General features: G+C 37.3%; 1 protein-coding gene across 1 annotated transcript; it reads left to right on the top strand.

Moving 5' to 3' along the window:
• The first annotated feature begins 2,506 nt into the window (after window positions 1-2,506).
• Window positions 2,507-6,166, top strand: LOC306884462 (eukaryotic translation initiation factor 4E-1A-like). Its single transcript, XM_079440334.1, has 7 exons — window positions 2,507-2,640; window positions 3,439-3,554; window positions 3,652-3,747; window positions 3,854-3,917; window positions 4,712-4,825; window positions 4,933-5,072; window positions 5,155-6,166. Exons 1-7 carry the CDS (start codon window positions 2,623-2,625, stop codon window positions 5,267-5,269), a joined length of 663 nt encoding a protein of 220 aa, XP_079296460.1. The 5' UTR covers window positions 2,507-2,622; the 3' UTR covers window positions 5,270-6,166.
• The last annotated feature ends 15,330 nt before the right edge of the window (window positions 6,167-21,496 follow it).

Here is a 21,496-nt window from a genome sequence, read left to right as displayed (position 1 = left end):
TTGACTGTCAACAGAAGGGCCATCTTGACGTCATGAGTCACAGTGCGGGCAAAATAAAAGATTTATCATCCAAAATAGTGGGAATAATTGCAATATGTTTATTATAACCTTCATAATTGGAAAACATGACTGAATTTAACAGAATTAACGATTACGTAGGATTGATAAAAGCAGCCATAAACAAAAACATTTTCTTTATTTTTGCGAGGTTTAATTTTCTAGCCTATTTCATAGTATAATTATTAATTTATAAATATGCACTGGAAATGTATACAGTTATTGAAAGGCAAGGCTGTGTGTCAAAACCTAATGAGCCACCAACTCAGAAAACATTTGGGGGCATGGTACTATCCAAGTTAAATCACAGGGGACCTATCTCGGTGTGTCTATATGTAAGGATGATAAAGCCAGATGCAGGTTAAACTTTGACCCAGTTGTTGGAAAAGCTAAAAGGAAATTCAGTTCATGGTTACAGAGAGATTTATCATTAAGAGGCCGGACCCTCATTGCTAAAGCTGAGGGTATTTCAAGAGTGGCTTACCCCGCTCTTTCTTTAGGCTATACGTAGATAAACCTGTATGTGCAGACATCCATAGAATGTTATTTGACTTTCTGTGGAAACATAGAAGACATTATGTCAAGAAATCTGTTGTTATAAATAAATATGAATATGGTGGCTTAAATTTTTTAGATTTTGCTTCTTTAAATAATACCTTTAAGATAAATTGGTAGTATTTAACAAATCCTGATTCATTTTGGAATATTCTTCCTAATATTGTTTTCTCTAAGATGGGAGATCTTCCTTTCTTATTGTTATGTAATTACAATATCGCTAAATTACCCCTTAAACTATCAAATTTTCATAAACAAGTGCTTTTGGCGTGGCATCTGATTTATAAACATAATTTTAGTCCTCACAGCTATTTTATTTGGAATAATGGTGATATTCTTTTTAAAAATAAATCTTTATTTTTATAATAATAATATTATTCTAGTTTCTCAGTTATTAAACTCTGATGGTTATTTATATTCTTATTCTGAATTTCTAAATAAATATAATATTCCTGTCACTCCTCGAGAGTTCGCCATTGTAATGGACGTCATTCCCTGTGGGGCCATAATCCTTCTCAAGGGCTTCGCTAGATCCCAGTTTTCTTTGTCAGAGATGTATCCTTTTGATACAGTGATTGGGAAGATTTGCTTTTTATCTCCCTCTTCCAGTCGGAACAAAATAATTAGACAATTGTTTCAGGCTGAGATAGCTTCTCTCCCATATATTTTATCCCACTGGAATGGTTTATATGATAATATTCCATGGAAGAAAGTGTGGACTTTGTCATCTAAATATTTAATAACTAATAAGGTTAAGGAGGTTTCTTACAAATTACTTCATCTTTTTTACCCTGTTAAGCTTTATATGATTTTTTTTTCCAGATATTGACTCTTTATGCTCCTTTTGTGAGGCTGAAGATGAATCTATGTCCCATCTCTTTTGGGATTTACATATACTAATTTATTTTGGAAGGATTTTTGTACATGCTTTTTCTTCACAGAGCTTCTTTTTATTATATAAGGATGTCTTATTTGGTTGTCATAACTTTACTAAAGAAGACAAGGACAGATATTATCTGATAAACTTATTATTTTTTTCTTGCAAAATTCTTTTTAAACAAATGTAAGTTTCAAGGTGCTAAACCTTACTTTCCTGTTTTCAGTAAGGACCTTAAATCTTACCTGGACACTCTTTTTACATCCAACAATTCCAAAGCTCTTAAAACTGTCTCATTGTGTCATTTTCATAATATTTTCACGATTTTGTAACTAATAACTGTATTCCTAATTGCACTCACCCCTGGCATTGATTATTATTATTTTTTTATGTTCTTTATGGCATTTAATAAAATGAAAAAAAAAAAAAAGACAACATTTGGGGGCGTCGTTTCCGCGAATCGGTTCTTTTGAACCGTTCATTTCAAAGAACCGGTTAAAAACGATTCAGCTGCCTTTTATGTCTCAAGTAATCACATTTCGGTCTGTAATGGTCAAAACGCTCGAGTAAATTCACATATCGTTACTTATGCCTATTTATTACTGTTTATGTTTATTACAATTGTATAATTTTATTTAGTTGACTTTATTGCATCCCTCATTCAGCTCATAAAAAAACTAATATAATTGGCATTTACATTACACAGTACTAAATTTAATATACATCACTTGGCTGAAAATACTTTTCTGATATTCAAGTTATAATTTTTAATAAAATCGAATATATATATTTAGTTGTTATATTAAACCTTCTTTTGTAGATGCACTGTGTGATTCCATCATATAAATAATAAATATTCAACATATCTGGGTTTTATTATTTCAAAGAATCGGTGATTTGAGAACTACGATTCGTGACTGTTATTGTTCATATTTAAGAGCCGATTCAAATGAATGATTCGTTCACAGCTAAACAGTGTTCGAATCTTCTCTGGTAGGAGTGTGCATAGATATATATGGGAGTGTGATTCGCACAGCTTGTGATTCGCTCTCAGCACTGCGTCAGCCAATCAGAGCGCAGCACTGTAGTGAAGCGTGAACGTCCCTTATGAGGCCTGCGTAAACTCACGTAAAATGGCGACGGCGGAGCCGGTGAGTCCATAAACTTCTCAAAAATTATTTTACACTTTCCAGTCCTTCAGCGCTACGCTACAAACTACATGCCCCTAACAATACGTTTATACTTCTTTTTAGGCGAACATTACGTTTAAATGTCGTCCTCTGTGAACTTTGAAAAAGTTTTTTGGCATGTTTGAATGGGGTGGATGAACAAGTTTGGTTGAAAGTTGGCAAGGCTTGTTCCAGTCGCGTAGGGCACTTAATTACTTTTCCAGATGTCTGTTCGTCACCACTACCCTATATGCATTCAGTCACACTTTTTTAAATTTTCTTTCGAGAACAAGGCGTCCTCATCACAGCACAGCTGTCAAAAACTAAGACAGCGAAGGAGGAAAGTGAAGTGAATTGTAACGACACCATGCTGGATCAAACTATGAAAGATGTGCCAAACCACCGTTTATTCACAGCTGTTACAATCTGCGAATACGTTTAAGATTGATACTTTAAATTAATTTTAAGTGTATAAATTTGTATCTACATTTTTCTAAACTGCTCACACGAAAGACCCTCGCGCTCATAATAATGAGTGACTGTAAACACAAAGCTCATGTTAGCTTCAAGTTAAGCAAAACTAACAGTCACTGTAGTCTTCAGACTAACATCAGATACAACACAATCACATTTAACTGCCAGGTATTGCACTGGTCTCAGCTGTTGAGTTAAATAAATAAATGAGGACAATAAAGGGACATTGCCTCCAGTCTTTCTCTTCTGTCTCTGTGAGTGTGTACTGGCTGCTGTGATATGAACTCCAATGTTTTGGGTTTAAAGGTTCCTGTGCAGGAATTAAACTCAAATTCTTGTAAGAGTGAAGAGGAGAACTCAGAAGAGACCAATCAGGAGATTGTCAGCCCTGAGAGCTACATCAAACACCCCCTACAGAACAGGTCGAGTGAATGAATGCACTTTTCAAATAATGTGCTAGCTTCTAAATGTAGTTTTTAGTTTGTTTAGAGGTTGTCTTTATTTATTTTTTTCTTAAAGATGGTCTTTATGGTTCTTCAAAAATGACAAGAGCAAAACATGGCAGGCCAATCTCAGACTGATCTCCAAATTTGACACAGTAGAGGATTTCTGGGCGTAAGATTGATTTTGTTTTCCAAGAGATAAGCATATATTAAAACACTGTTTCCCCCCCCAAATTAGTTGACTAGTCTAATTGATTTTATGAATCTCTTCTTTATAGGCTTTATAACCACATTCAGCTCTCCAGTCATTTGATGTCAGGATGTGACTACTCACTTTTCAAGGTAGGCTTCCATCACAACTGCTGCTGCCATAAACACAAATTACCATGACTTCAAGAACAAATTGACCCTGAGCAAAGCTGCACAAAAACACAACTGACCAATCATACTGAAGCATCTGTTGCAGTTTGCCATATTATCAGATAAGCTGTTGCTCTTTTCTAATGTAAGTCAATGTGTTAGGACTAATTTTACAGAAATTATCCAAAAATATGGTGAAATGTTGCCAGATAGCTCACAGAAGTGACAGCATGCTGTATGCATGTCTCTTTTGCAAATCTTATATCAGTTCTTTAACTAGGATTTGAACTCATGAACTTGGCTATGCTAGTGGCATGCTTTACCGTTTGAGCTACAGGAAATAAACAATAAGAAAAAAATGTCAAGAAGTTCATGGTGTCAAGTTAATGTTACTTATTTAATATAATTTATATTGAGTATTCAGATTATTTTTAAAATAAATTTCACTCGAGTTCTGTATTTAAAAAAAAATAAAATGCTCTCAAATTTCACTAATCCTTATAACTCGCATCATAATATAATATTAGCATTTACCTTTTTATTACTTTGTTGTCCTATTTATGGAAATCTCTACTGGGATGTTATAAAGGAGGGCAGAGTAGTATAGTGAAGGATCAGTTGCCAAAAGCGTAGCATTTGGAAAACATAACATTTGTGCATTTCTGCTTCTTTTTGGTAGTTTCTTTTTGCTTGTCTACTGTTGCTTGCTGCTTTTTAGAGGTAGTGTACGAGATTCTTTAGATTACTGTGGACTTTGCTTTGTGCTTGGGTTGCAGGATGGTATTGAGCCTATGTGGGAGGATGAGAGGAATAAAAGAGGAGGCCGCTGGCTCATCACTCTCAATAAGCAGCAGAGGAAGTATGACCTGGACCGCTTTTGGTTGGAAACTGTAAGAGTTCTGAGTTAGTCACTGAACGCCCCCTCAACATACACACAAGTAATTCATGTACTTCTGTAGCCCTGGCTCTCTAACATTCACCTGTGTCATACCTACAGCTGCTGTGCCTCATCGGTGAGGCCTTTGACGACTACAGCGATGGTGTATGTGGGGCTGTAGTCAACATCCGAACAAAAGGAGATAAAATCGCCGTCTGGACAACTGACTATGAGAACAAAGAGGCTATAACGCACATAGGGTGAGACTCTCATGCATTCACGCGACATTTAAATGAAAACATACTCCACTGGTTACAATGTGTTTTTGTGTTTGTTTGGCAGGAAGGTGTACAAGGAACGATTAGGCATCCCTATGAATATGACCATTGGCTACCAGTCTCATGCTGACACAGCCACTAAGAGTGGCTCCACCACTAAGAACAAGTTTGTGGTCTGAATATCTTCAAGGGCCTGAATCTTCTCTCTCAATCTCTCTCTCCTGTCTCTTTCTCCGCCTCTTAAAACCAAAGCAACAAAAACAGACTGGACTGAACTGCCATGAAACCCCCTTTCAAGTACACTTTTCCCAAAAGCCCTTCACAAACACACTCCTGGACTTCAACTTGCACAATCAATGAGGTTTGCAGCACAGACAAAATTTGAAAATAACACAATCTCTGCTGCTTGTTACATTCACACACATTTTAAGTATTATTTCTGTATCATGCTACACTACACGTTCTCGCTTTAACCCACCAAACATTCACACATCACTACATAGTTTTCACCCTGAGCAAAAAAACAACAACAAAAAAAACATGCGCATAATGAAGTCACGTTCAATGTTTACCCCTGGCAAGTCTTGTTCAGAGTTTGTAAAGTATTTAATATAGTTTTTTTTTTTTTTTTTGGAAGAAATTGTCAATTTATTTAATGGCAGAGGAAAGGAAATGTCTGTTCTTTTATCCAGTAGCTTTGCTGCTTCAGTGCCTAATGAACATAAACATTTTAATTTATTCAGATTAATTGTCAACAATTCATTGAGATGGTATCTGGCCATTGAGTGAATGTAATCAAGCTAATCTTCATAGAGCTGCCTTACGTCTTTTAAGCATTAACTTGATTAAATTTGGGGGTTTGCAATTCAAGATAAGTGTTTTTATATTGTGAATTTTTGATGCATCATAAGTTTACATTCCTTGTTAGAATAGTAAACTGTGGGATTTGTTTTGCAGTGCTGTAACGGATGAATTGTGCTTGTCTGAATGTCATTGGCTTGAGTTGGCTCTTCAATAAGATAGCAGCATTATCAAATAGGCCCTGAAAATAAAATAGATTTATGTTGATTCAATTTATTTCTAAAGGCATCTCTGTATATCACCACAGTGTTGCAGGATATTAATGAGCAATTAATTATTCAGAACATAAAATCTCACCGTAGTAGATCAAAGAGGTAGCATACATGCACTATATTGTCAAAAGTATTGGGTCACCCCCTTCTAATGAACATGTTTGACTAGTAATTTCTATGAGTACAAATCTTAATGTTTAAGCATATAATGATATTCTACGGAATTGTGTGCTTCTAATTTTATAGCAACATATAATTACTAAAGTAGTCAAACATGTTCATTAGAAGGGGGTGACCCAATACTTTTGGCAATATAGTGTATCTTGAGGAGTAGCAGAAAAACATATGGTTATTAATAAAGTTATGTATCTGCATTTTTCAGGTGGAATCGGACGTTTATCCACAATTTTCTGCAATTCGTAACACCTGACTTAACTTTTTGTAGTTCACTCCATCCTTAAGATTTAGATTTTAAAACTCACATTCAATAAACGAGTCACCATTGAGTTAGTTTTTTTTAGAGACATAAAGCTTCTTGTTTTCAGTGTCTTTGAATGGAGGTTTGCAGTACACTATTCCACACTCTTCAGGGCAAAACTTGATTGTGTTCACACAGCCACATTATGTTGTAAATCCAATATTGGTATCTGTTTAACTAAATTCATAGAGCTCAGAATAAGTTAAAGGTATCATGCAGTAGACTTTGAACAGTGCTGTATTATCGCACCAGAATGTCACCTGATACTGGTTGCTAGAGCAAGGACGAAGGGTTACTGCAAGTACATAAAAAGAAAATAAATAATGATTTAGTAGAGACGACTTTGTTCAGAATCAAACTGGTGTTCAATCTGAAATGTTCTTTTTATCTCAAGGACAGGAGATCAATACGGGCATTTTTGTGGTTCCGTGCTTTTTTCCCCCCTAAGATTTTGAAAAAGACCTCTCTAATGCTTACCCAGGCTGCATTTGATCAAAAATAGTGAAAACATGAAATATTGCAATTTAAAATAATATATTTTAATATATTTTTAATGTATTTGGTGCTTAAAAACATTTATTGTTATCAATGTAGAAATAAGTGGTGCTGCATTTTGTTTGTGAAAATCATGATACTTTTTTCAGGGTGCTTTGAAAAAGTTGAAAAGTTTAACAGAATAGTATTTATATGAAACTGAAATCTTTTTAGAAAAACATTAGAAATGTCTTTACTGTCACTTTGATCAATGAAATGACCCCTTGCATTTAGAATTTAAAGGAAATATGAGTTACTTTTTTCAAATAAGTAACGCCAGTTACTTTGTTTCTCATGTCTGGACTGACAGCTCTCGTGTTGCCATGTTGAGAGAAATCGGGAGTAAGTGCAGAGGCGTTGCATTTGCTGTGTGAACATGATGCTTACTGTAATTCTTAATATGACTTCAAATGAACATGCATTTTCTCATCTCACCTGCACAAAAACAGTAGTCTCAAAATGAATAAAAACAGTCAAATGCAAACTCAGAATATTATACAAACCTGCAATAATTCAATGTTAAACAAGACCAATATCATTTATGTATTTAATCCCATTTTATTAACCAATTTTCTTTCGGCCTAAGGCATATTCACTTCACTTTTGTGAAAAGGGCTTTTACGTTTGCAAAAGAAAGCAAGCCCCGCCCAGATTTAAAAAGTAACTCAAAAGTAACGTAATGCATTGCTTTCCATAAAAAGTAATGTAATTAGTTATCTTTTATGGAGTATTATTGTAATGCATTACTTTTAAAAGTAACTTTCCCCAACACTGTTGATCAGTGGATGAACAGATGCTTTAATATTTAAACAAACAACACGGGAGGAGCTGTGACAAATCAACTTTGATGACTTCAAATCTCATTTTGCCATTAAAGATTATTTGCCATTAAAGATTAAGATTTATTTAATGGCTGAGATCCAGGGTCCCTAATAATGGCAAAAAGAAATGCATGCAGGTGTCAATAGTCTGTAATATCATTTTGATGTCCTCTGGTTGTTTATGTGGTACTGGACATCAGGATAATGAGATGACAGTCTGATATGCTGTTTGAGCTTCCTCGCTTCACACCTCTAGCATCCCTAATGAGAGACCCTTGAATCAGTCTTAGTGACCCTTACAAAACTCTAATGAGGAGCACACAGTTTGTTCACCAATTACCGGCTTCAAGCAGATGGAGATATGCAGTGCTGAAATCTTAATTTAGATGGCTGTTTTGCATATAGTGTGAATACTTATGTGTGCATAGATACATAATCTGAGATGAAAGTTTGGTTTTTGAAAATGGAGGACTCATTGGAAGGAAAAGCTAATAATAGTCAGACCTCTGAACTGAGATGAGACTAAGCTGGGCAGTGAGGGTATTATACAACCGCTCTAAAAAGGAAAAGAGCCACTAGGCATATCTTTGACATTAAACCCCGTCCGACCTCTGAGTACCATAGTATAAATGGTTTTTCACTAGGCAGGATGCTCTTAGGCTAAGTCATGTCTTATTACTTTACATGTTTGTTCTTGCCTCTAGCTACCAGAGAGCACGAAAGCATCTTCATTGTTGCAGCAACCCTGACATGTGGCTTGGGGTTTTTGCCAAACATTTTCAGTATTTTGACAGTGGATGGCAGTGAGATAAGCATGCATGGAGAGAGCATATATATTATCACCATAACAATGACTTTCGGAATTTCTCTAAATATGTTCTCATAAGTATATTATGTGATTTTAGGTGAAATACATGCAAAGGTTCATATCTTTGGTATTGTAACTGGCTCTTTTGGCCTTTACTAGTGCATTTCAAATGGCCCAGTGTCAAATTAATTTTTAAAAGTATAAATATTTAATGTTGCTCAATTAATATGAACTCATAAAAGATGCAAGCAAAGTGTTTATTCAAAAAGTGGCAGGATACCTTTGAAAATAGTTTTAGATGGATTTTTAGCATGCAGTGTGTGTATTTATATATTATATATTTATATTTTATGTACTGTTTATTCAGTATGTTTCCTCTCAATCTTTGTGCACACATATGCATTTATGTATTTTACACTACCATTCAAAAGTTTGGGATCATTAAGATGTTTCAGCATTGTAATCTTTTATGCTCAGTAAAGCTGAAGGTATTTGAACAAAATTACAACAAAAACAGTAATACTGTGAAAATACTATTACAATAAAAAATAAAGTGTGTATGTGTGTGTGTGTGTATATATATATATATATATATATATATATATACAGTGCCCTCCAAAAGTATTGGAACAGTAAAGACAAAATTGCTCTGTTGGCTGTGGAGTCAAGACATTTACAAATATGATTAAAAGATGAATATGAGACAAAACTACAGAATGTCACATTTTATTATTGGGTGATTCGACACAGATGTTTTACCAACTAAGAAGTTCAGCACTTTTAGAGTTTCATCCCTCTATCTGATGTGAGCATAAGTATTGGAACAGTTGCCTCACAGGTCTTTCTAAGTGATCAACTGTGTCCTGTTGCATTCATTCTTCAGATATTAAAAGCAGGGAATGTGTCGTATCCGTTATATCCATTACTTCTGTATTCTGAATCTTGCATTCGATGATGACGACGCACACACACCAGGATGAAGACAAGGGAGCTGACTTTGAGAGAAAAGCAAGCAATTTGGATGCTAAAAGAAAAGAGGAAGTCAATTAGAGCTATAGCAAAAACAAAGGGCATGGAGAAATCAGGAGTTTGGAAACCACCAGCAACCAACAACCACCTGATCGGCTGAGAAAAAACAGTAGTTGATGACAGACAAATCATAAAAGCGGTGAAAATGAACCCTAAAAGACGTGTCTGTAAAATCACCAACAACTTCCAGAAAGCTGGGGTGATGCTCTGACAATCTACTGTCCTCAGGAGACTTTGACACAGAATTACAGATGCTACAGAGCAAGATGCAAACCTCTGACCAGCACCAAAAATAGAAAGGCAAGATTAGAGTTTGCAAAAAAGCACAAAGGTGAGCCAGAAGAGTTTTGGAACTGTGTTTATGGACCGATGAGACAAAGATGAACCTTTATCTAAGTGATGGGAAAGCAAAAATGTGGAGAAAAAAAGGGAACTGCAATGATCCCAAGACAGCCTCATCTGTAAAGCATGGTGGAGGTGGTGTCGTGGCATGGGCATGCACGGCTGTCTCTGGAACAGGCCCTCTCAACTTTACTGATGACTTAATGTATGGTGACAGTAGCAGAATGAATTTGGAAGGGTACAAAACCATCTTGCCTACATGTATTTGCATGTAGGCAAGTAATATATTCAAGAAAATGCCACCAGATTCATTGGGAAGTGCTTCATATTGCATCAGGACAATGACCCAAAACACCCTGCCAGTTCAGTCAAGGAATTTATAAGGGCAAAGAAATGGAAAGTCTTAGATTTGCCAAGTCAATCTCCAGATTTAAATCTGATTGAACATGAATTTCACCAGCTGAAGAGGAGAGTAAAGGCAGAAACTCCCCAAAAGAAGCAACAATTGGAATTGGCTGCATTAAAGGCTGGGAACAGTATTTCAAAGGATGAGACCAAGAGTCTGGTGATGTCTATGGGTCACAGACTCACTGCTGTGATTGTGCTGAAGGGAGAGATGGTTCTACACCTTCATTTGAGTCCAGTTGTGTTTGATTATACTGACTGGACTTAATTAGGAAAGCCACACACCTGTCTATATAAGACCTTACAGCTCACAGTGCATGTCAGAGCAAATGAGAATCATGAGGTCAAAGGAACTGTCTGAAGAGCTCAGAGACAGAATTGTGGCAAGGCACAGATCTGGCCAAGGTTACAAAAACATTTCTGCTGCACTTAAGGTTCCTAAGAGCACAGTGGCCTCCATAATCCTTAAATGAAAGACGTTTGGGACGACCAGAACCCTTCCTAGAGCTGGCCGTCCGGCCAAACTGAGCTATCGGGGGATAAGAGCCTTGGTGAGAGAGGTAAAGAAGAACCCAAAGATCACTGTGGCTGACCTCCAGAGATGCAGTCGGGAGATGGGAGAAAGTTGTAGAAAGTCAACCATCACTGCAGCCCTCCACCAGTCGGGGCTTTATGGCAGAGTGGCCTGACGGAAGCCTCTCCTCAGTGCAAGACACAAAAAAACACCTGAAAGACCACAAGATGGTGAGAAATAAGATTCTCTGGTCTGATGAGACCGAGATAGAACTTTTTGGCCTTAATTCTAAGCGGTATGTGTGGAGAAAACCAGGCACTGCTCATCACCTGTCCAATACAGTCCCAACAGTGAAGCATGGTGGTGGCAGCATCATGCTGTGGGGGTGTTTTTCAGCTGCAGGGACAGGACGACTGGTTGCAATCGAGGGACAGATGAATGCGGCCAAGTACAGGGATATCCTGGACAAAAACCTTCTCCAGAGTGCTCAGGACCTCAGACTGGGCCGAAGGTTCACCTTCCAACAAGACAATGACCCTAAGCACACAGCTAAAATAACGAAGGAGTGGCTTCACAACAACTCTGTGACTGTTCTTGAATGGCCCAGCCAGAGCCCTGACTTAAACCCAATTGAGCATCTCTGGAGAGACCTAAAAATGGCTGTCCACCAACGTTTACCATCCAACCTGACAGAACTGGAGAGGATCTGCAAGGAGGAATGGCAGAGGATCCCCAAATCCAGGCGTGAAAAACTTGTTGCATCTTTCCCTAAAAGACTCATGGCTGTATTAGATCAAAAGGGTGCTAAATACTGAGCAAAGGGTCTGAATACTTAGGACCTTGTGATATTTTAGTTTTTCTTTTTTAATAAATCTCCAAAAATGTCAACAATTCTGTGTTTTTCTGTCAATATGGGGTGCTGTGTGTACATTGAGGAAAAAAAAAAAATGAACTTAAATGATTTTAGCAAATGGCTGCAATATAACAAAGAGTGAAAATTTTAAGGGGGTCTGAATACTTTCCGTACCCACTGTATATATTTATATATAATTATTTAAATATATACATGCAAATACATGTACATTTTTTCAGTATATATTCTGTATGTGTGTGTATTTACATATACATTATACATATATACAGTACACACACATATTACATAAAAACTTATTTTTGGATGCTTGACAGCACTAATACACACACACACACAAAAAAGTTTGTTTATATGTGCGTGTGTGTGTGTGTGTGTATGTATGTGTGTGTATGTATATGTATATATATATATATATATATATATATATACATATACACACACATTCACACACACACACACACGCACATATAAATGTAACCTTAATGTAAGATTTTGATTGCACAACTTTTAGAATTAGTGGTATCCTCATTTACATGCTTCGATAATTATGCTTGAACAACTTACACAATATGCACTTTCCTGTGCAGCATTTTCATCTGCCAATAACCTAAATGTGAAAGTAATATACTTGAAGAGCGTTTGGGAGGGAAGATTGTTAGATACACATCTATGAATATTATGATTAATGGCCACAAGATGGAGACTCAACCTTCACTTTGTCTCTGCCAATTAGTCACCCCCTCACTGACTTGAGGAGTTGAGGCCTATAGGTCTACAGCCTGAGATCACTGCCACTGAGTTCACATGACTTCTCTGTTTGTTTGAGGAATTGTATGTTTTTGTTCGATTTACTTTTTTATGATGAAATTTAGCACAGCATTTGCTTGTATTAAAATAAATGTTAAAATGTTATGCATACATGTATTTTTTAACTGAATTCATCATGCCTTGTTCAGGTATAAATGCTATGCCTATTTATAAATGCTACATAAATCACAGTCCAGATCTCACTGAAGGGTGATTAATGTATAGATTTGTATCTATTTGCCTTGATCTTTAGATTTATATTTGTACTGCCCAATAATTATTCCATTTTCTAAAATGTCTCGCTCAATACCCGAGCACAGCATGACCCCTAAATGCTTTCCCAGCCGTTATTAGACTGCTGACAGATGAGTTTCTATTTCTTTTATGAGGCAAGGTGTGAGAAACCGAATTGTCCGCATCTTGGAAACGGCATTCTGTCACACACACTGTTAAGTGTGTTTCAGTGGATAGGATTGCTCGCGGCAGGAGTCCCTCGAGGGCTCGTTTTGATGTGCTCTGATGGTTTCCCATAGCAACCGACTGGCCAGTGAACAGCTACGTATGGAGTGTGTGTGAGAGTTGAGGAAATGTGTTCTGTTCACACTTAAACTCTGACACACGATGCTGCACGATTCTCACTGGTGCTTTTTTTTGCACGGCATATGTGTGAAGAGACATTAATGAATGTATCTCACTCTGGGCTCCTTTTTTCACATCAAAGTGACCCATTGTGTCTCTGCATCTCGGTTTGTTGCTTTCAAACAAAGACGGCTGAAATGATCAAACATGCAAAAAAACATCAAAGCGTCTCCTGCATAATTAAATTGGTTGTTTTTACATTTGTTTGCTTTAGAATGTTTCATCCTTTATTCATAACCAAGAAGTAAAACAATTGTCTCTTCAAATGTTGTCAGTTCAGTGCCTCAAGCCTTTTTATTGGTGAATTCAGTCATGTTTATTTGGGCACATGTTTTTTATTAGGTGACATGTCCTTTCTGCGCCACAAGCAGAACAAAACAGAATTGTATACAATATATATAGTGGAATGGGAAAAATAATTTTTGCTCTTGTTCCAACCATTCACTATTGGTTCAGCCAGAAGGCATTATGTATAGCTAAGCAATATGTCAGTTTTGGGAGTGAATGCACTTAATGTTCAACTTATGTGTGAACAGACTACAGCAGTCACTTCTGAACCATCTGGCTTCCCTAGTGAAAAACAAAAATGTTAAAATGTATTTGAAATACATTTATTTCATGCTAAGTATACTACAAATACATTTACATATTTATGTACTTAATAAAAAAATGCCCTGCAATTGTGCTTTTGTAAGTGTATACTACACTGGTATAAAAAGTTTGGTAAATCTTAACAACTAATTTTGTGCTTAATGCACTTTAATTGTGTGGAAGTATTGGTGAGGTCCAACTAAAGATATACTGAAATATATCTGTATGTGCTAAAGTGGAACTATTGCAAGTATACTTCAGGTACACTTCACCTTTATTATTCAAAAATCATACAATCCTCATCAATAGTGACATTAAAACACAAAAATGTGCATTGTGCACAAGCAGTACTCTAAATAAAGATTAAGTATAATTTTTATATCAGCAAGTTTTGAGTGATATATCAGTAAATATGTTAATAGATTTTAAGTATACTTACCATGAAATAAATCATTTTTACTAGGGTGTTAACAATAAACATGGACGCTAACAGATTATCCTGTTTAGCTTTTTGTGAGCGAAGTAATATTAGCAAACTGAGGTGTCTCATCATCTGGAAAGTTCTTCTTTTCATTAAGCTGCTCTTTTTAAACTGCTTGCTCTCTTTGGACAGTAACGGATCACCATTAGACCACAGGGCTGGTAGAGAGAGACAGGTGGATGTCAAAATTTGCGAATAAGTTAAGACACGTACCTCAGTCTCTGTAATTTGCCAGCACTGCTCAAGGTGAAGAAAGACGCACATCGACGAGCTGTCAGTGTCCAAAAGAGAGAGAAGTATTACTGAATTAACAACTAGTCATTCAGTTTGGTTCTGTACACAGTATTAATTTGGTTTAGTCCCTGTTGAAAAAAAACAGCATATGCTGGTTAGGTATGGCAGCTGGTTTAAACTGGTCCCGAGCTGGTCCTAAACAACTAGCTCCTGCTCAGAACCCATAACCAGCTTATAACCAGCTCAGGACCAACTAAGGACCAGTTTAAACCAGCTCAAACCAGCTGCTATGCTGATACCTAACCAGCATATGCTGTTTTTTTTTTTTGAACCTGTATTTTTCGAGTAAATTTGGTTGTAGAATGCAGTTGTCCCTCTCATAAATAACCAAATTTAGAGTGTACAGAACAAGTTTAAGCAGTCAAACTAGGAGTAACTCTGGATTAAGCTCCAGTGTAAACGTAAAGTTTACTTCACATGTGTTTGTATGTTCAAAAGCTAACACTTTTACAGACACCTAAAAGCAACAGAGATTGCACTTTTGCTTGCATCAAACAGAATGTGATTTTCTTGGTATTACTGTTATGTGGTGAAGCCTAGCCTGCCCAGGCTTCACTGTAATTGTCTCTGGGTGTATCCGGCTTTGCATGTGTGGGATTCCTGCTCATGGAATGTGCAATCACAGTAAGCTTTCATCTCTTTGATATCAGATCAGCATGACAGAATCAGATGATAGAGCTCTACAATTACAGCTGCACCTTTGAAAACACATTTGGCATTCGGCAGAGCACATGCTGCATACATTGACCCCCCAGATACTGTCGACTAACTCGTTACTATCAGATCATATACATCAAGGCTCCATCTGTATGGCCGACAACCTCCTCAGTCAATTATTCTCTTGTTAGCGAGGCTTAAACCTGATGGGGAGTGGCTTAATTATAACACCCTCTACACTGTGCACAATTACTGGCTGTAGCACCCTTTGTTTAGTATGTAGAATGAAGAGCCTGTCATACTCCCAATGGCAGATTGCCATCTACACCATGTTAATAGGAATTAGACATGGCATTTTGTGTTACCTAAAGTACCATCAGGGAATCTGCCCTCACTGTGTCCCCTCAGCAGGGTTTCGTATTGAAGCTCACATTGCTGGACAAGCGAGTGCTTTGTAATCTTAGAAAAGGCGGCGGGTTTAAGGCATTTGGCTGCAGCTATTTTAATCTGAAGGCTGGAGCATTAAGTCAAATGCACGATAGAGCAGTAGAAAGGCCTCCCTGAGGGCTAGCCGGTTACACGAGTAAAGCTCAGGAGGAGAAAGCGAGAATATGTGCATGCAAATCAGCACGAGTCCCTCTTTTAGCGAGACGGTTCTTCTCTTTCATGCCAAACTGAATCAAAGTGCCGTATGGTTGTGTTGTAGGGCTTCACTAACGCCACTTCTTTCTTTCTATCGCTATCTCATGTCATTCACCCTACACTCCCTTAATGGGCGAATATCTCCATGACGACCCCATCCTCTGTCTCTCCATCTCCAGTCTCTTTCTCCCTCTCTCTCTCTCTCTTTCTAGTGTGCGTCATGAAGATGAAAAGTGCCTAATCCCCTTGTGGAACTCAGTCTAACAGACACACATACAGAATCCCTGCTTTTGGGAAGACGTCACACACAAGCGCGTCACTCTCTCCGAGTGAGCGCGGCTTTACAGCGGGAATCGGCGGATGGAGAGGGAAGAAGAGAGAGAGGGAGGGTGGTGATCAACGCCTATTGTTCTTGAGGAGCCTGAACTGGAGGTGTGGCATCTGCCGGGCGTTGTCGTGGAGACAGAGTGCTGGCTGTTCCCTCTTCCTCTTAGCTGATCACTCAGACGCTGATCACAGGAACGCTGATCCTTATGGCATCTAGAATAGCAGCCACAGGTAACCAGCAGCACGCGTTGAGCACATAAGCCTACCTATGGCGTGAAGCGTGCTTGTGATAGAGTTGAGACTATTTGAACTATAGTGCATGGAGGTAAAGGTAAAAGAAAGTGTGCGTTGGTTTGAGATGCTCCGCATGTGGCAGGTAGGAACGGATCAGAGGTGTGAATGTGTGTGCATTGTGACTCATAAAGGGGAAAGTGGTGATGTATTCTGCCAGGGGTTTCAGTGAGTGCTGCTGCGAATTTCCACAGCCTGCGCTTTAGTGGAGAGGTGGGAAAAAGAGAGAGGCACAGGAGCGAGGGAGACATCACTGTGATATTTCATCAGCGCGGTGCACGTAAGTGTGTCACTAGTTCACTTTGTCTGTGACGGACGGTCAGGTGTCGTTAATGCGCTCGGTCTTAGCGGAGCTCCTTTGGCAGACGGCAACCACTGCGATTCCCCGTTCAACGCTTCCGATCTCACGCGCTGATAGACCAGAAGGGCTCCGGACAGTGATGGATGCTGTTCATAAGTAAAGAGCAAAAAGTGTGGATTTCAGGGGGTGGAGAAGGACAGGTTTGGGGCAATAAAGAAGACCTGCCTTTGGGAGAGCTTTTGACTGGCTGACTGACTGAATAAGTAAGTAACTTACAGGATGAATGTGTCATGAATGTGTGATTCACCCATTTGCATTTTCATCTTATCAAAGTGTGTCGTCACATGTGGCGAGAGCACGATTATTTGGTTTAAATCACGTTAAGACAAAATATAAACTCAGTAGATCTCCGGGATATGCAATTCCATTTTCACATCCATTAGGGGCTGAAGGAAGAGGGGAAAAAAAGAGGGATTGAGAAAATGGACCTGGCAAGTTGATACGAGGCTATTTTGAGGTGTATAGCGAGATAAGCTTCTGTATTGTAGGAGCGATGTAGGGAACATTGGGTAATCTGTTCCCTGTTTAAAAAACGTAACTTTTTGAACTTGCTGTGAATTATTACATCCATGAATGAGATGAGTGTGTAGGCTGTAACCGGAGAGAACATACTGTGTTTTTAAAGTGTGAATTGGTGTTGAAAAGTTTGTAACAGCTTTAACCAAAAGACTCGAGATGTCTTCATATTCCATATCAGGAAGTCAAGTATAACTAACCCTAAGATCATGTTGCTGTCTACACCCTAACACCTTCTGATGTATTGTATTATCCTTTATGTCCAACCTAATTAAATCACAGCATCGTGTGTCGCACCCCCCCCCAGAGAAACGACAATTCTTTACATTCAGAAACAAATGTGTTCTACCTCTTTAACGTAGGCTCTGGGGGAAATGTTCTTTAATGTGGTATATTACATGGTAATTACCATCTAATTATTATGTAACAAACAAACATAGCACAAATTTCACAGTGTTTAATAGGTTTAATCTCTTCTTTATTCTCCTTGTAAGCTACACCAACAGGTCTGTATTGACATTATGTGCATACTGCTGTTTTTTTTGCTGACACTTTGTACTAACTGGACCATGAAATAAAGTGTTTGTCTTTTTTTTTTTTTTTTTTAAAGCAGAGCAAAATGGTTTACCTAGATTAGTGCTGCCGTATTTCAGGAAAGCCTCTAGACTGCTTTTACAGAAATTCACAAATGATGCAACAACTGAATGGAATTTTAAATGATTGCTCAGTGAATTAAATCAACTTGTTTTAAATGTAAATGCAAACACTGATGACATAACATTCTGCTACTGTTTGAAATGCTTTCATGAGGCATGCAGAAAAGCATTTACATTAACATAAATACATTTTTCTTGTATACTTTTTGTACACCGTGTCTTACACTGCCAGTGACTTATTAGAATGTGCATATATTGTATTGTTAAAATTACTCTTCAGCAGAACGCAAAAGATATGAATCAAGAATAAAGCCAGAGTGGCAATTTAGAAAGTGGCAACAAGAAAGTGGCACTGAAAATATAGTGCTGTCTGAAGAAACGATTTCTGATCCAGATTTAGTTAGTAGATGTGGTTAATAATGAGTGTACTTTCTTATTTATTTATTTAGTTTACAGTTAATTGGATGTATAATTTTTTTACACTGCTTAATAGGAGGTTTGGTCTGAAGTTGGTTTACTGTTTTGCTTTAATTGCCTGTTTCACCATTTATCTTAATCTCTTAATGATTCGTCAAACACTTTGATTTTTCGATTAAAAGCAGTTAGTTTCTAAGCCAACTAAGTGTAAAGACGTTTCTAAATGCAGAATGGTGCACCTCTCCCTGTAGAGAAACGCAGCTTAGTCACAGCAAACTAGCACAGATGTACTAAGATATTGAAGCAATTGAGAACTAGTGGCAAGTAATGTAAACCCTACTTCCCCTGGGGATTTGTAAATCACAAATCTGTTTCTCCAGAGCCAAGCCTAATAAGTCTGACAGTTGAGCTGGGTTCATTAAGGAACTTTGAGGGAAGCCAACAGGGTTACAATTTAGACACGCTAGTGTTAACAATCTGTAGTATATACCAGGGGCATATGGGGAGGATATGCAGATGTCGTCTATCAGAGCAGTATTTTTACTGAAGTGAACCAGATTTTACCTGCAGTTCTTTGTTTGTTAGTTTTTTAAAGTTAAGAAAAATCTGTGTTCTCTCTTACTCCAAGATCAGTCCAGTACAAGCATAATGCAGCTGCATGTCAGCAAGAATTCACCATTAAGAATTTATATTAAACACTGTTAATAGACAATTAGCAGTCAGAATGAAATGGAATTTGTTAAATATTATTGGAAAGCAATTGTTAAAAATACAAAACATTTAATGAAAATTCATGATTTTGAAAATGAAAATGAACATGCAGTATAAAAAAAAATCAGAAAATATCAAATAATAATTTTTTCCAAATATGGAAATAAAATGTAAGAGTGGTTAATACGTAACTTTCTCAACACTTTTTAGTCTATTGAACAATCATTTCATTATACTAATCAGCATGCAACATATCAGTATAATATTGGTTTGCCCATATATAGAAATATATATATATGCTATCATATAAATGATATGTTCCCTGATTTCCCTTAGGTACTAAGGGAACAGTTACAGAACTCTTTGCGTGGAAAGAGATTAGATATTAAGCTACAAGACTGATTTTGTGTTGGGCTAGTTTGAGTTTCTTTTATCAATATTATAGCATAAGGGCCCACTGACCCAAATATTAGCAACCTGTCTCACTGGAGGTATTATCACTGTAAATTGTGCTATGACAATAGTTTTATGAGAGTTTGTAGAAGCCTCACAGAGCAGCTCACGTATACATACTAAGCCATCTAATATTCACAATTAGACAGATTCATTATATTATCAGAAGTGAGACATGAAGAAAAAAATGTCCTGCTCTGAATCCTGTCTGACTAAGCAAGTGTTTTTGCGTTTTAATTAGGCTTCCTTTCAAAGTGCCGATTGCTCTGCTTCAACTCCACTGGCCCTGATGGCCTCCAGGAGCTTCCTGAGCGTCCTCCAGGGAGACAGCACACTAGCAGATTTTTTTTTTTTTTACTAAATTTATTCCCTCCGTTAATGCTATGAGTCATCTTTGAATAACTGGTTTTAAATAACTCCTTTCTTCACTATTTCTAAAGGGATTTTTTAATTTTCATATTCAGGAGTGGCCAGTTCCAGCGTATTTGCACCTGAATGAACTGTAACAAGGCTTTCTGTGGTTCAGTCTTACATCTGCATGCAATTCACACCCTCGGTGCCACCAACTACTAGGGTAGTTCTTGCTGTTAATATATTTGTTTCTCTGACCGTTGTTGCTTAACACAATGCTGCATGAGATAATGAGGTCATATATTTGTTCCTCCAGCTTACTTGTTAGCTTGTTTGGGGACAAACAGTACTCGAAGAGCTGAAGCCTGATAACTATCTCAGTAATCTGCACTATGTGCATTAATTAGCATATATCAGGCAACAAACTAAATATGCATGTGGGCTGTGTCAGTCATGTCTGTATGTGAGATTTTGTGAGCTTTTGGTAGTTCCGTCAAGTTGCTGTGAAACTTATGCGGTCATTGCCAAAGTAATTTCACTTAGTGTCCCACTTCACTTATTTTAAATGAAATTGCTTGACCAGTGCTTTCAATTAAGTATGCTACGGTTATTTAGAAAAATTACTTGGGTGAAGCAATGCTATTTAAGGGGAAGATGTGTTTGTTTAATCTACTTGTATGCAAATCAACTCATACATTTTGTTGGTGGCAGTGGTTCTTGCGTTAGCCTTATCATTATCCATCTAAGTGCCAAGATTTTATGCTAGAGATGGTTTGGACTCATAATGGTAATGCACTCTATGGAATCAGAAACAGACTGCTTTTAAGAGCTCTGCTTCTTACAGCAGCTGACATAATCCTGATTCAATTCCCTGGAAATGCCAAGTAAGGGTAGATGTTTTGTCTCACCTCCAAGAAAAAAGTGTGCACTAGAGTGTGATCACCACCAAACTCCTCATGAAGAAGATGTTTTGTGGTTGCCATGACCCAAAGATCTTATCAACCCATGCCAATTAGTGGTATTTGCTTTTTAAAATCCACTTATATTCCTGAATTTGATTTGAATTGAGGTTGCAAACAGCAACTAGAATTGCATAGACTTAAAACACTGAATTAGGAAGTAGATTTAAAATGACCTGAAATATATAACCCTGACACAAAGATAAAACTTGGCTTGACAGCAAAAGTTGAAAAATCTGTAGCTATAGAAATCTGTACTTTATATTTATTTATATTACCAATTTTGTTTGGACCACTGTGGGGGGAAAAACAAACAAACATAAACCTGACTTTCTCTGAATTTTCAGTAAATTTCACTTCCAGTAATTGCAAATT

This window comes from Barbus barbus (assembly GCF_936440315.1).
Source record: "Barbus barbus genome assembly, chromosome: 18".
NCBI classification, from domain to species: Eukaryota; Metazoa; Chordata; class Actinopteri; order Cypriniformes; family Cyprinidae; genus Barbus; species Barbus barbus.
Note: the sequence above shows the minus strand (reverse complement) of the source record. Positions and strands in the feature narration are given on the sequence as shown.